Source organism: Acinonyx jubatus, chromosome B2 (genome assembly GCF_027475565.1).
Source record: "Acinonyx jubatus isolate Ajub_Pintada_27869175 chromosome B2, VMU_Ajub_asm_v1.0, whole genome shotgun sequence".
Classification (NCBI taxonomy): Eukaryota; Metazoa; Chordata; class Mammalia; order Carnivora; family Felidae; genus Acinonyx; species Acinonyx jubatus.
In genome coordinates, this window is record NC_069385.1 from 30,005,625 (window position 1) to 30,019,580 (window position 13,956).

General features: G+C 42.6%; 1 protein-coding gene across 3 annotated transcripts in view; it reads left to right on the forward strand.

The window, feature by feature from the left end:
• The window catches only part of HBS1L (HBS1 like translational GTPase), an 86,638-nt gene extending 81,639 nt beyond the window's left edge, over positions 1–4,999 (forward strand). For all 3 annotated transcript variants that reach the window (XM_015081882.3, XM_027056826.2, XM_053222210.1), the window contains 2 exons: positions 2,597–2,741; positions 4,328–4,999. In XM_015081882.3, the coding sequence (XP_014937368.2) occupies positions 2,597–2,741; positions 4,328–4,339 (157 nt within the window). In that variant the 3' untranslated portion in view covers positions 4,340–4,999. The remainder of the gene's footprint in view (positions 1–2,596; positions 2,742–4,327) is intronic.
• Positions 5,000–13,956: the final 8,957 nt, after the last annotated feature.

Genomic DNA, 13,956 nt, shown 5'->3' on the forward strand with positions numbered 1-13,956 from the left:
GGCAAATGAAATCTAAATCTAATTTTACTTGTTCCAGAAATCTTTCTTTGCACAGACTAGATTAAAATAAACACAGACCATATATTTAAGCTTATGTCTAGGTATGAGTGCCGCTAGATATAATTTCTGTTATGGATGGTGGCAGTGGGGTGTGGATTGTGAATAAAGATGTTAATGTAAATTTGCATATATGTGTCAAGCCCTGGGTACTGATGATGTAAAAATAAAGGCACTTAAAAAAGTCAGTTCTACATTTTAAAGAGTGAATTTCAATTATGCCTAGCCACCAGTTCCAGATTACACCTGAGTGTTGCTCTTAACTTTCTTGTCACCTCCTTAATGAGAAGTGTTCCATACTTTCAGAATACTCCAGGCAAAAAGTGTATTGCATACCCTGTAGCTTCTAGTTTTTTTCCCACCCAGAATTTTTCTTTCTGTTCAGAATCCACATGGAGCTTTAAGCTGAGGTGATCACCACCATGTTGTTTCCCTCTTGATTATCATTAATATCCAGGCCTCAATGGGGACAATTCCCTTTGGCCGGGACAAGGTTGGGATTTTTCAAAGGAAGTGCTTCCTGAGAACCTTAAGTTTTTCACCCTAATTCAACTAAAGGCTACCTAACCACAGTTTGGCTTGGCTGCTTTGACTTTGGGGTTTTCCTCGTTTCAACCCTATGGGGAATCCCACCCAAAATCCCCTTTTTTTCAGTCTTTGGGTGCTCCTCCTCATTCGCACCTGGGTAAGAGGCCCAGAGGTGGCTAGTGGGCTAATAGGTAGGGTGCAAGTGGAAGTGAGTCTTCACTCTGATCTATACCCATGCCCGTTTCTCCATTAGTTAGGAAGAAAGAGTTACTTAATCTCTCTTTCGAAGATAGTTCCTTAATAGTTCTTTTTATTTTTTTTTTAAGATGGGTTTTAAAAATGTATTGAAATATGGTTGACATGCAATGTTATGTTAGTTTCAGGTGTACAGCATAGTGATTTGACAGTTCTGTGCATTATTCAGTGCTCACCACAGTATGTGTAGTCACTGATGCTTCTTCAGGTTTAACCTGGGTCTTTAAAGTCCGTGATGCCATAATGTCCTAAGAAGTGTAAATAATGGCGAACATGTCTGAAGGACCGCTATTTCCTAGGCTCTCTCGGGACTGCTTTCACATGGTTTATATTCTCAGCAACCTTACGAAGCACGTACTATTTCCCCCATTTTTCAGATAAGGAAGCTGAGGTTTAGAGAAGTTATATAACATGTTCAAGTTCACAGAGCTAGCAAGGGGGCAGAGCCAGGAATTTAACCTAGTCAGCTGGTTCACATAAATTATAGTATTTTTGGCAGGATCCAGGTTGTTTGACCCACACAAGTGATTGGGAGAATTCTCAATCTAAAATTGACTCATCATATCTAATTCTGAATTTTCCCCTCCCTGCTTCTGCTCCCTGCTCAGTGATTCTGGGTTCTAGTATATTCTCATATTAATTTCCCTGGCACCTAATTTGTAGCCTTTCTCTTACTTTATACCAGCACCATTTGGTCTTTCCTTCCTTTCCACCGCTGGCAAATTACAGACTTGATTGCTACATATGGATGGAATCAAGCTTTCTAGAAACAACATTAAGTACAAATTATGAATATATTAGATACTCTCCTTTCTAAGGAATGGGACTTTGGACTGAAATTGTCCAAAGCCAATTTTTGGAAATTTTGGAATACTTTTTTAAAAACGTTTTTGGCTTATTCTGTCTCTGAACTAATCTTCCAGAAGGAGAGTTTATAATTGCTGTTTTCTTTCTAGAACACATCAAAATTAAATTAGAGAATGTTATCAAAATTAAATTAGAGAACGTTTTCAAAATGCCCCCTTTTGGGATCTACTCTTCCTGTAAGTTTGGGAGGGCCCATTGCATGAGGATTTTTGTTTATATTTGTATGGAACTGCTTATATGAAGGCTCCTGCCCCACCCCGTTCATTTCCTACAGACATCATACGATGGAAAAATCTTATGTGATTTTATTTTGAACGCTTGTTAAAGAATTACTATTCCTGTGTGAGAAAAGAGAGAGGAGGGAAGGAAAGAGAGAGGTTTAGAATAGTCTATTGGCACTAGGAGATTTTGTCCTCTTTATACATAACTTCCTAACACTTCATCCCCCCAATTAGAATTTTATATTATGTTCCTCTTTTAAAATGAAAATTCTTTACTTTCTTTATCAGATATTGAACCTCTCAGTTGCATGAGGGAATGAAGGGAAGGCTTTGGTGGAGGGTCCTTTGAGCATTTTAGGTTATAGGGTCCTTCAAGAGTTGTATTTGGAAGATTGGTAAAAAATACACACACACACACACACACACACACACACACACACACACGTATATAAAATGTAGCTAATATTTCTTAAATCTAGAATTATTCCTCTCATTTCTTTCAACTGACCCAGAAAAATTCAAAGGTATATATCTTCATTTTAAAAACTCTTTTTCTTTTTAAGTGTTTGAAAGTTGATCAAATGTGAAATATACATTTTTTGGTTTGTTACTGCATTATTCACCTCTGCGGGATATCCGTGTCGTCCCCGCTCCCCCTTTTCTGACAGATTGTTGACCAAAGGCCAGAACGCCTTGGTGGAGCTGCAGACGCAACGGCCGGTGGCACTGGAGCTGTACAAAGACTTTAAGGAGCTGGGGAGGTTCATGCTGCGCTACGGCGGCTCCACCATTGCCGCGGGCGTGGTCACCGAGGTACCGTGAGGCTGGTTACCTGTCGTGGTGTCTCTTCTTTACCTCAGAATGCTCACTGAGACTTTATGGCTTAAGGGGAACACAGTTATGGTATTAGAACAAGATTTTAAAATTTCTGTTAAAGTCTTTTTACATGATGGCAAGAAAATGTGTGGTTTTAGAACTTTTCACAGTGAGACTTCCAAACTATCTTCCCCATGAGTGATATTCCTCAAAATTAAGGTAACTTTTGGGACGCCTGGGGTTGGCTCAGTCGGTTCAGTGTCCGATTCTTGATTTCGGCTCAGGTCATGATCCCAGGGTTCATAAGATCGAGTCCCCACGTGGGGCTCTGCGCCGGCATCGCGGAGCCTGCTTGGGATTCTCTCTCTCCCCCGTCTCTGCCCTTCCCTTGCTTACACATGCTCTCTCTCTGTCTCTCTGTCTCAAAAATAAACAAACATTTATTAAAAATTAAAGTAAATTCGGGGCACCTGGGTGGCTCAGTGGATTAAGCATCTGACTTTGGCTGAGGTCACGATCTCACTGTTTGTGAGTTTGAGCCCCGCGTTGGGTCTTTGCTAACACCTCAGAGCCTGGAGCCTGCTTCAGATTCTTTGTCTCCCCCCATCTCTGCCCCCCTCCTACTCCTTCACTGTCTCTCAAAAAAATAAATGTTAAAAAAATTTTTTTTAATTAAATTTGTTGAAAAATAGATTTGAAACTATGCAATCGAAATTATGAGAATACAGACTTTAAGAGTCCAATGAATTTGGGGGAAGTGATTTCATTTAATAGAAGAGCCATCATTATTGTTTTTTCTTTAAATAACTGGTTCTCAGTGTTCTTTGAAATGATCCATTCAGAAAGTTCAATTAATGTTAATGAAAGGGACCTATTGTATAATGTAAGGTGCAGTTGAGTTTTGGAGAAAATAGCCAGAAGTGGACCAGAGAACTTCAGTAATTTAAATGTTCTTCCACACAATCATGATTAATGTAAATCTTAGGAATATTATTTTTTAAAGGGAACTTCATTACTTCATTTGATCGTTTTCCGCATGAAAGTTATGCACTTCATCGAACGGAGTGTCTGCTTTGAACATGGGGCTTTATGCTGCATCCAAATCCAGTTATACTTGCATCCCGCAAAAGGCTTTGGAGTCCAGCTGCCCAAGTTTGTTACTACCCCACTGACTCCTAGTAGCACAAGCACATTTCTCCTTCAGTTTATTCACCTATAAAAATGGGGTACAGGAACCTACCTCCCAGCGTCGTGAAGTGAAGGTCTACACAAAACACTTGGCACCGTAATTGGCATTCAGTAAATGTTACCTAATGCACTGTCAGCAACGTGACACGTAATCCATCAAAGCATTCTTTCTAAAAGAGCTTTCTAGAAATAAGACACAGTGTCTTGTGGAACATAATGGAGAGATTGTAGTAAATCTCAGAAATAGCATGACTGGGGAAGGGGAAAAGTTGCAGGAAAAAAGAAAAGTTTCATCTTGATATAATGATTATTTCACTGTCATTTTCCTTTTGTTATTGTTCTTAATATGTGAATGAATAAATTATAGCGCCTTTTTTTGTTTTTTTCTTTTACAGATAAAAGAATGATGGGTCAGAATTTCTACCATGTTTCCAAATGCAGTGAAATAGCTAACGTCTGTTTTAAAGAATCCAGTTGTTCAGTTAAAGGAACAATGTGCAATTGATATTTTTTTAAATGAGAGAGAAACTTAAAATGATATAATCAACTACAAAGAAGTATTAATCAGCACTCCTGCGAAAATTTCAAGTTGCCAAATGGCAAAGAAAGGCTAATATTGCACTTTCATTTAAGAAAACAACTTTCCCTTTGAAATGTTAGTGAATGGATTTACTTTGCTGAGGTTTATGGAAACTATCAGAAATATGTATTAGAAGACGTTCAGTCATCATGAAATGAACTCTACTTCCAGCCAAACCACAAAATGTTTACAGTGTTCTCTTTTGATTTTCAACTCTCCTGCGCACATTTTGATGGAAAATAAACTAAATTGGTTGTTAAGGTAGTTAATATTTGACCTGAGCAATTTTTTTTTTTTTAGTTAACTCTAAGAAAAGATTTGCTGAAAGTTATAAAAGAGGTATTTTGTGTTGAGCATAAGAATGTTCTTCCTCCAACAATGAACTTTTGAAAGCTTGGTTTGGAATTAGTGGAACTGTCCCTGTAGGTAACCAAGAGATTATTTAAGGTGTAAAGCCAGCTAATAAATTGCCTTAGTTTGAGCATAACAGCAGATCGTGTTTTGTTTCTTAGAGTCTGTTTATGAGGTTCTCTACCACTCTTGCTAAAAATGACTTGGGGATTTTATGGGATCTTTTTCACCTAAGTTTCCCGACTCACATGAATTCCTTTTTTTTTTTTTTTTTTTTTTCCCTAACAGATTAAATTTCAACTCCTCCATTTCTAACCATAAATTTATTTCTCCTGTTCTCTATTTTAGAATTACATACATGATGACTTTATCTTGCATACTTTATAGACTGTAAGTCCCCTGTGAGTAAAGTCATGTTTTTCTTTAAAGTTGCAACAGCAAACTCCGAGGTAAATTTAGTTAATGGGTATTTGTGGTGCTGCCTCCTGAGTATAAGTCGCTTTAGGGTAGAATTCATTCTCAGCTGGGCCTGGAACTCTGATCTGATGGACTGTATGATAAACCTTTTTATTGGGAAATAGTGTGATTTGTATATTGGTGGCTTACCTTGTACAACAACATTTCTTTTATTCTGTGGAAGAATAACATCTAAAATGTACAGAGTGTAGATGTGCTGCTGGGTGAATGATCAGAGCGAACACACCCATATAGTACATTTCTTTACTGAAGAGTGTTTGAGTAGTTGTCACTCCAGTGTAAACTTGCTAAGCTAAGAAAGTGTTTTATTTATGCATTATAGTAATCAGGAATTTAACAGATAGATCTGGCAAAAACCTAACTTAAAGTGATGTAAACCAAAAAGAAAGACTAGCGGTAGCCAGACATTGACTCCATCTAGATGGAGCAGCTCAATGTCAGCAAAGACTCATTCATCTATACTCGCCTTCTCCAGTGTTGGCTTTTCCCTCTGACTCTGTTCAGAACCCCCTGCAATTCCACACCTGGATCCGCAGAGCCTTCATCAAGGTCAAGGGCAGGTTTAAAGAGCATTTGTTTTCCAGAAGTTCTAGAAACAGCTCACCACTGACTATAATTGAGTTTAACTTCTTTGCTTGGGGCACCCTTGTAGTTGGGTGTGAAGTGGATATCACGCACAGCACGTGGCTGAGAATCATGGGAGGGTTGGATGGAAACTCAGGGTGATTTTAGGCAGGAGAAATGGATTGGGACTGGGCAGGGGTGCGGCCAGAACAAGAGACGTCCACTCAGTGTTGTATAAGGCCTTGATAGAATTAACTGTTAAGAATTTAGCATCGGGGCGCCTGGGTGGTGCAGTCGGTTAAGCGTCTGGCTTCGGCTCTGGTCATGACGTCACAGCTTGGGAGTTCGAGCCCCGCGTCGGGCTCTGTGCTGACAGCTCAGAGCCTGGAGCCTGCTTCCGATTCTGTGTCTCCCTCTCTCTCTGCCCCTCCCCCACTCATGCTCTGTCTCTCTCTGTCTCAGAAATAAATAAACATTAAAAAAAAAAAGTTTAGCATCAAAAAATAATAGCAGCAGTAGTAGAAATGAGTGTTTATTTCTCCCTTCTTAAATTGTGATAAAGTGCAGTCTTCTTATTTGCATTATGTGTACAATTGATTGTTGTTTAAGGGGGTGGAGACATTAAGGGGACCCACCCAGCGTGGGAGAGGTGTGGTGGCAGTAGGAGGTTGGGGTTAAGTGACAAACAGCAAGCATACACAAGCTTGGGTTTGGTGGAAATCTTCCCCCTGAAACTTCCATCCATACTACTAACAGTGCATCCATTTTGGGGCACTTTTGCTTCCCGTGCTGTTTTTCTTCTTCCTATTTATGGTTTCTCTGTTTCTGCACACAAGTGGCTTCTTTGTTCTCTGATCTCAGCTCTTTGTGAATCTCCACCGCTCAATTGCCTGTAGAATAACCGGCCTTAAAAACATGATAGATCCATATTTTGACTTGTTAGTGTTTTTTCCATAGGTTCATTATTTACGACAGTATTTGAGCCCTTCTATTTTGAGAGGTATTTTAGAAAACAATTTCTAGACATAGACTTTTTTTTCTCCTATGGATATACAGATGAAAAATTACTTTAACCATTGTTGAAGTGTAATCTTTCACTTTATAAAATTTGTAAAATACAGAAAAGTGGAGGGAAGAATAAAATTCACCCGTAGTTCCATTGCCTAAATATTGCTGCTGCCAATATTTTGATACATTTCTTTTCTGCCTCTAGCACATATTTTTTTTATTTATTTTGAGAGAGAGTGCATGTGTGTGCACCCCTATTTTTCAATGTAGTTTTGATCATTACTCAAGATCTTTTTATTTTATAGTGCAATCAAGATTTTTCAATAGAAGTATTAGTAGCTTTTAATAAATGATGTAAAGGGGCACCTGGGTACCTGAGTTGCTTGACCTTGCAACTCTTGATTTCAACTCAGGTCATGATCCCGGGGTTGTGGGATCGAGCTCCCATCAGGCTCCGTGCTGAGTGTGGAGCCTGCTTGGGATCCTCTCTGTCTCTCCTTCTGCCCCTCTCCCCTACTCTTGCTTCTCTCTCTTAAAAAAAAAAAAAAAAGAAAAGAAAAGATGTAAAAATACAGTCATTTGAATGTCCCCAGCACATTCCTGATTTGTAGGAATTCATCAGGATTACATGGCTAAAACACATACACACAAACCTTCCAGATAAGAAGACCCAATAAAAATTACTGGGTCATCACTTTCCAGTTTTCCTCTAAAATACCCATAGAAATACATGAATGGAAAAACATTCCTTCCTTCCTTCCTCAACATGAACCTGCCATATTCTAGGCACAGGAGAGAGCCCTGGAGCACAGGTCTTCCTAGGGCTGACAGCCCAGCCCAGGGGGTTCTCTGAAGAATTAATATGGAAGCATCTAGCAAGAACGTACCTTAAGGACAATGCAGAGGGACTAGGTGAGGAGGGGAGCCATTATGATTCTGTTGAATCTAAGTAATTCAACTTGGAAATCACAGTCTCCCTCCTGCAAAATTAAAAATTAGCGGGGGGGGGGGGGGGGAGGGAGGCAGGTTTTGCTTTGGCAAAATCACCCAAGAGGGCAGCTTTTGGCCTCCAAACTAGCAACATTTTAAAATCCCACCAACAGTGAAAACCATTCTTTAGAACCCACCTACCTCCAGTAAGAAGAGCCACACCGATGAGCATCTTAACAGTGGGACCAGAGCTGCCACAAGCCAGCAGAACCACGTGCTGACGGGAGGGATGGGGTCCAGGGGCAAGATGAACCCAACAGAAACCCTTGATGGAGCCACTGAAAGCCCTTCTGTATCAGAGGTCTTAGGAAAAGTAGAATTGTTGAATAATTTACAGTCTGGTTCTTTGAAAATGCCAAAGCTATTGAAGATTTAAAAAAATAAACATTAGGGATGAGATGAGGCATATAACTACATGATGAGGATTAGTGGAAAGGCTGCATGTAACATGAGGTTCAGCTCCCACGTACCAGCTCATTGTCACTTTCCAGGGAACCCGTGGGCTCTGATTACAGTAGGTAGGATTACTGTGTGCTTTCATGGACCTTGTCCCTGTCCTTGGAATCCTTTCATGGCTGCAATTTCATATTTCATTTGTATAACTCGTCATTTTCTCCTATTGAAATGTCGGTCCTAAGAGGAAAGAGACCTTTTCTGTTTTGCCTACCACTATTTTTCAGCAACTGGAACAGTCCCTAGCACATACGACTGTTGAGTGAGTGCAAGAATTAATGCCGGTGGCAGCAGATGACTGCTTTCCATTTCCTTATGTGTGTAGTGACTGAAAATTACAAGCTTTTATTTCTATTCTAATGCTGTGTGTGCAGACGGCTATTTTTATAGTGAAGGAAAGAGAAAGAAAAGCAAACTTTAGCACTGCTTCTGTCTGTCCTGTTGTCATTAAACCACAGCCCCACTTTGGAGTCTTTCCTGACCTGGGGTGAGCCTCTTGAGCTGCGGAGATTGAAATGTGCTTGCGTTTCAGAATGCGGACAAGAAATCAACTGGGGCCAGAGATTCTACCAGGACGCAAATGGACTGTGAGGTGGCTGACGGCACGTAATGCACTCTTGCTTTCTAACACTGGGCTCCGATAGATTTCTTTTAAAGATGATTGTGAAACACAGCATGAGGGCTGTGAAAAATCAGCCCTACATGTAGAGTAGTGTTCTGAGCAGCTGGAGGCAAAGACCTTTCAGGTGCATCGTAACAAACACGAATTTTCTTGAACTGCTGCATGGTGTCTCAGCAGGAGATTTTGCTGAGTTGAGGAAGGAATCAGGATAGGCTGGAAGAGACTGCATAGGAACCGACCTAAATCATAACAGCAACATCCAAATACTTGCTGAAGACTGAAAACAGGTGATCATTGTAAGTTTGATGACCTGTAAGTTTTCCTTTGGAGCCACTCCTAGAACACAGATAGATGAAAATGGTGGACAGAGAGACCCCAAGACTGCACGTGATGAGAGCACACCATTTTTGTGCAAAACATCACAAAGGGATCACAACCACATTTTTCTGTCAAAACGTTGACTTTTCTAAGATTAAAACAAACCTTGGGAATAAAGCAAACCTCCCCCAAAAATGTCATCTTCAAAGAAACGAAAAATTAACCCCAGTCTTTTGTGGAGCACCACATTTTAGAAGACAAAGGGACACAGGTGCCAAATGTGTAAAACTTTTAGAGGGGGTGTAGGCCACTAATTTCATTATCCGTTTAAAAAAAAATTTTTTTTTAACGTTTATTTATTTTTGAGACAGAGAGAGACAGAGCATGAACGGGGGAGGGTCAGAGAGAGAAGGAGACACAGAATCCGAAACAGGCTCCAGGCTCTGAGCTGTCAGCCCAGAGCCCGATGCGGGGCTCGAGCTCACGGACCGCGAGATCATGACCTGAGCCGAAGTTGGACGCTCAACCGAGTGAGCCACCCAGGCGGTGGTGTTCAGAGGTGAAGGTAAGGAGTCCTTGTGGGAGGGGGTGGAGAAGTGGGGAGGCAGGATATACAATACTCAGGTCACAGATGTAGTTCAAAACTTCCGGGAAGTCATAGTAGAAGAATCTGCATCAAGCATATGTTGGTGCCCATCATTTGTTGATGTCATCAAAGACCACCAGGACACGACTAGTCAAAATGACCGATGCTGGCTGCAGCAAGAGAGGCCATCCACCATGGAGACTAGGTGCTTCTTAGTAAGAAGGGGTACAGAGGGGCTTGTTAGAGAGTTGGGCACACCGAGGTAATTTTGAGGAGGGCTCGAGTGACCAAGGGTTTCTTCTGGACTTGGTGGCTGTCAGAAAGTGGAAGTAATTCTGCAACTGGGTACCCTTTGAGGGAGGGGCAATGGCTGCAAGTAAAGCAACAGCAGTCAAGCAAGTTAGCCACAGGAGGGAGTCGTTGAGTCGTTTTTACGGTTTGCACAGTGCTTTTCGCTCAGCGGTTATAGGATCTCACTTCAGGATCACAGTGACCTTGTCTGATGTCAGAGATTTAGGAATTGTTAATGTTTAAGAGAAGAACACCATGGCCTACCCAAGATGGCCAGGCCAGCTTTCAGCTCTCGGACGCAGCTTTTTCCTTGCTTGGAAACCACTTAAATAGGTCGAAATAATAGTGTAAAACAGAACAAACAAGTCAATTAAATTATGCCTCCAATAAAGGGGCAGGAGGTAGTGTGTGGCCTTTGTAATATCAATTCGGTACCCCATTAACTGGGTTTAATTTTGTGATTCTCAGAGCAGTGTTCTCGTGCTGGAGAAGATACACATTTTCACTTTACCAGGCTTCTATTTTCCTCCATATAGTCACAGGATACAATATTATAGTAGAGAGACTTGAGCCCATTAAAAGGCTGCAGAACCAGGAGAGGGGAGAAGGAGGGGGCAGAAAGGAGAGTGTCTTCTGGTCAAGGTTCTTGTGGAGACAGAAGGATGGTGGGGTCCTCAACAGGTATTGCCTCTGCCTGGAATTACCCACTTCTTGTCTGCCTGTTAACTTCCTCCCCTTCCTTCCTTATCCACCTCCGAAGTCCCGTCCTCTGGTCCCTTCACTGAACTCAGGTGGAGCTCTCCATTCCCGCCCTGGGTTTCTGCCAAGCATAGTGCCCGCCTTCGGGGTACCCACGCGCTACTCCATTGTGACTTGCTTCGTGCTCTGTCTCCCCTAGACGAAGGTGAGAGAGAGAACTGGAAGGTACCCGTATCTTCCCCTATGGCATCTGGAGATGCTTACGTAACAAACACATCGTGTACTTCTTGGTAGTGCGGCCCACCTGGGTGGTTCAGAGTTCCAAAAGCACTCGAGAGGATCGTGGAAAATCAGAGAATAATTCCAAAAAGAACAATTTGTTGCCTATGAGGTGAAAATTACCCTGTCGCCTTCTGAAGTATTCTAGAACTACTGATGTTCAGAATATTGCACACCTCGTGTTCATAATTTTGTCAGTGGAACTTAAAGCCTTGAGTCCTCTATTCTCACGGTGCAGGCCCTGGCGCTAGAGCAACCGCTGGGGTGCGGCGGGGGCAGTTGCTGCCAGTGGGAGTACACTTGGATGCAATCCAGCGGTCTGGGCTCAGCAGGACGAGCACTGCAGAGCAGGTGGACCAGTCCGCAGGATTCGGGAGCAGGTCACATGCAGAGGTACAGTGAGGCAGGTGGAACCACAAGGGAGTAGAGTCTCTACTCCTAGGCTTGGGTATCGGATTTTAGTCTCCTTAAGGGAAACAGGCAAGAGACGATTGGTCCTGAGTTTCAAGGGAAGGGCATGAAGACCCATTAGGGCTCAGGCCGAAGTGAGGCTGAATGCCGTGTCCTCAGGAAGTGTCTCCCGCTTCACCTGCGCTCTGGTTCCAGAGTCAGGCCTGTGGCTGAGCGGCACGTGGGGATCAATGCTTGCCGTGTAGACAAGAAGGGGCTGCTAGGACAGAGGGACAAGGGAAGCGAAGGGCCAGGGCACTATGCCCAAATGGACCAGGTCAAGCTTGAATGACAAGTGGCACAAAGATGCACCAGCTAAAGCTAACTTCATGTCTGCTCTGAAGCTGGGCCGATTTCTGTGAGAAGTTCTGAGAAGCACCAAGTGCGCGTTACAAGTACTGGGGCCAGCTTCTCGCACTATTCTGCTCCTCTGTGTCAGAAAATTCCACCCCCCCCCCCCCCGCCGTGTCCTTGGAAAGTCCCTTCTGTTTAAAAGATCTCCCTGAGGTAGTCCTTTAATTAGAATCTTTTGGATTATTGCAAACTATACAAAAAGACAAAAACCTTGATTAAGCAATCCACATTAGTCTCCGTTGTTTCTGTCACACAATCAGATCTTTTTCTCAATAGCTTGGGTGAGAGATATCTCAGTGAAGTGGGGGAGGGGAAGGGAGGGTGATGCATATTTTTGAGCATGACGTGCTTAGGAGAAAGAAGGGTGGGCTTCTAGAAGGTTCGGAAGGAGCAAACAAGACACTGGAAGCTGAGTGGGAGAATCAGGGACACAAGCTAAGAAAAGTCTGTCTACTCTGTCTCTCTCAAAAAAATAAATACTTAAATACATAAAAATAAAAATAAACATTAAAAAAAATAGTTAGAAAAAAAAAAAGTCAGTCTGGGCTGGGTATTTCCCTGCCAGCTCTCTGCTCCAGGCTCCCTCCCTGGTACTTTGAACTGTGGGGCCACAGCTGGGGTCTGCAGACCCTATCGCTCAGATCCCTTGCCAAGTGGCTTTTTGCCAACAGGAGGCACTAGGAAGAAAGAGCCTGGAAGGAGGGGGAGGGAAGAGACGCTCCCTGTATCCAGGCCCTGTCAGCATCTCTCCAGCGACAGCCCGAGCTGCAGCCCCCAGCTGCCCTTGGCCCAGCCCGCTGTGGCCACGCCACAGCCCTGCAGGAGCTCTCTCTACCCACCTCTTCTTGTGTTCCCGGGGCTCAGACATGACATCTGCTCTTTGATGTTAACTATTGTCTGGGCGCTTCAGCCGGACTGGCCCCTCTCTCGGCCTTCCAACACAATGTAACCATTACCCTGCATTAGACTTCGAAATACCCACCCTGATTTCTGGGTTCCGGAATGGACGCTGGCTGCATGTAGTGTTGTATTTGTCCCTGCACGTATGTTTCTATTTATGTGTAACCAGGTATCCAACAGAAGCACCTCGAAATGACCCCACGTCAATAACATAAGATAAAAGAAAAGTCACCTGGAAAAGGAACCTTAAGAATTTTAGGCCGAGAAGAAAAATGTTTGCCTTTAAACTTCTTCCCTGCTTCTTACTGGGTGAGGAGAAGGAGCCTCGAGAACAGTGGCTAAATTAAATAAGATGAGTTATAATTCCCAAGTTTCTGCAGAGGCTTTGAGCTGCAAATGAGAGAACACCAGGGGCTTGGTCCTTTGTTCATCAGACCATCATCAGAGGTCACCTTTAGATCTGCAGAGAGGCCTGAAGCTTAGGGAAAGAAGAGCCTCTTGCTTTGCATCACTGATTAGCAAGAATTTTGGAGATTATTTAGAGACCAACAAGGGGAGAGCAGGGAAGCCCTAAGGATCTAAGGTTGTGCACAGCCAGGAAACATCCCAAATGACCAATGAATTTCAAATATTGATATCTCACATTTGACAAAATTTTAACTACAAAAGTGGCATATTGATAAAGGTTCATCACAAAGTATTCATGAAATTTAAAACTGTATGGAGTAAAAAGAGGAAAAAACCCTCACTCCCCCTCCCCTTTCCATCCCCTCAATCAAATAGGCATCCAAGGAGATTATATAGGACGTATTATCCACTAGCTCTCTTTTTTCACCTAATAGCACATCCTTTCAATGGCTACATAACATTCCTTATTGTGGGTGTCACAACTAATTACCATATTCATCGGTTGGTAGACATTTCTACGGTTTTCACAGTTTTTAAATTACCATGCAAACAGATGTCCTGTGACTTAGCTACTTGCACCAGAGCAAGAAATTCTGTGAGAGAGATTCCTAGGCTTACCAGACTCCAAGTGGGCACATTTAAAATGTTGACACTTCCGGGGCACCTGGGGGCTCAGCGGGTTAGGCGTCAGACT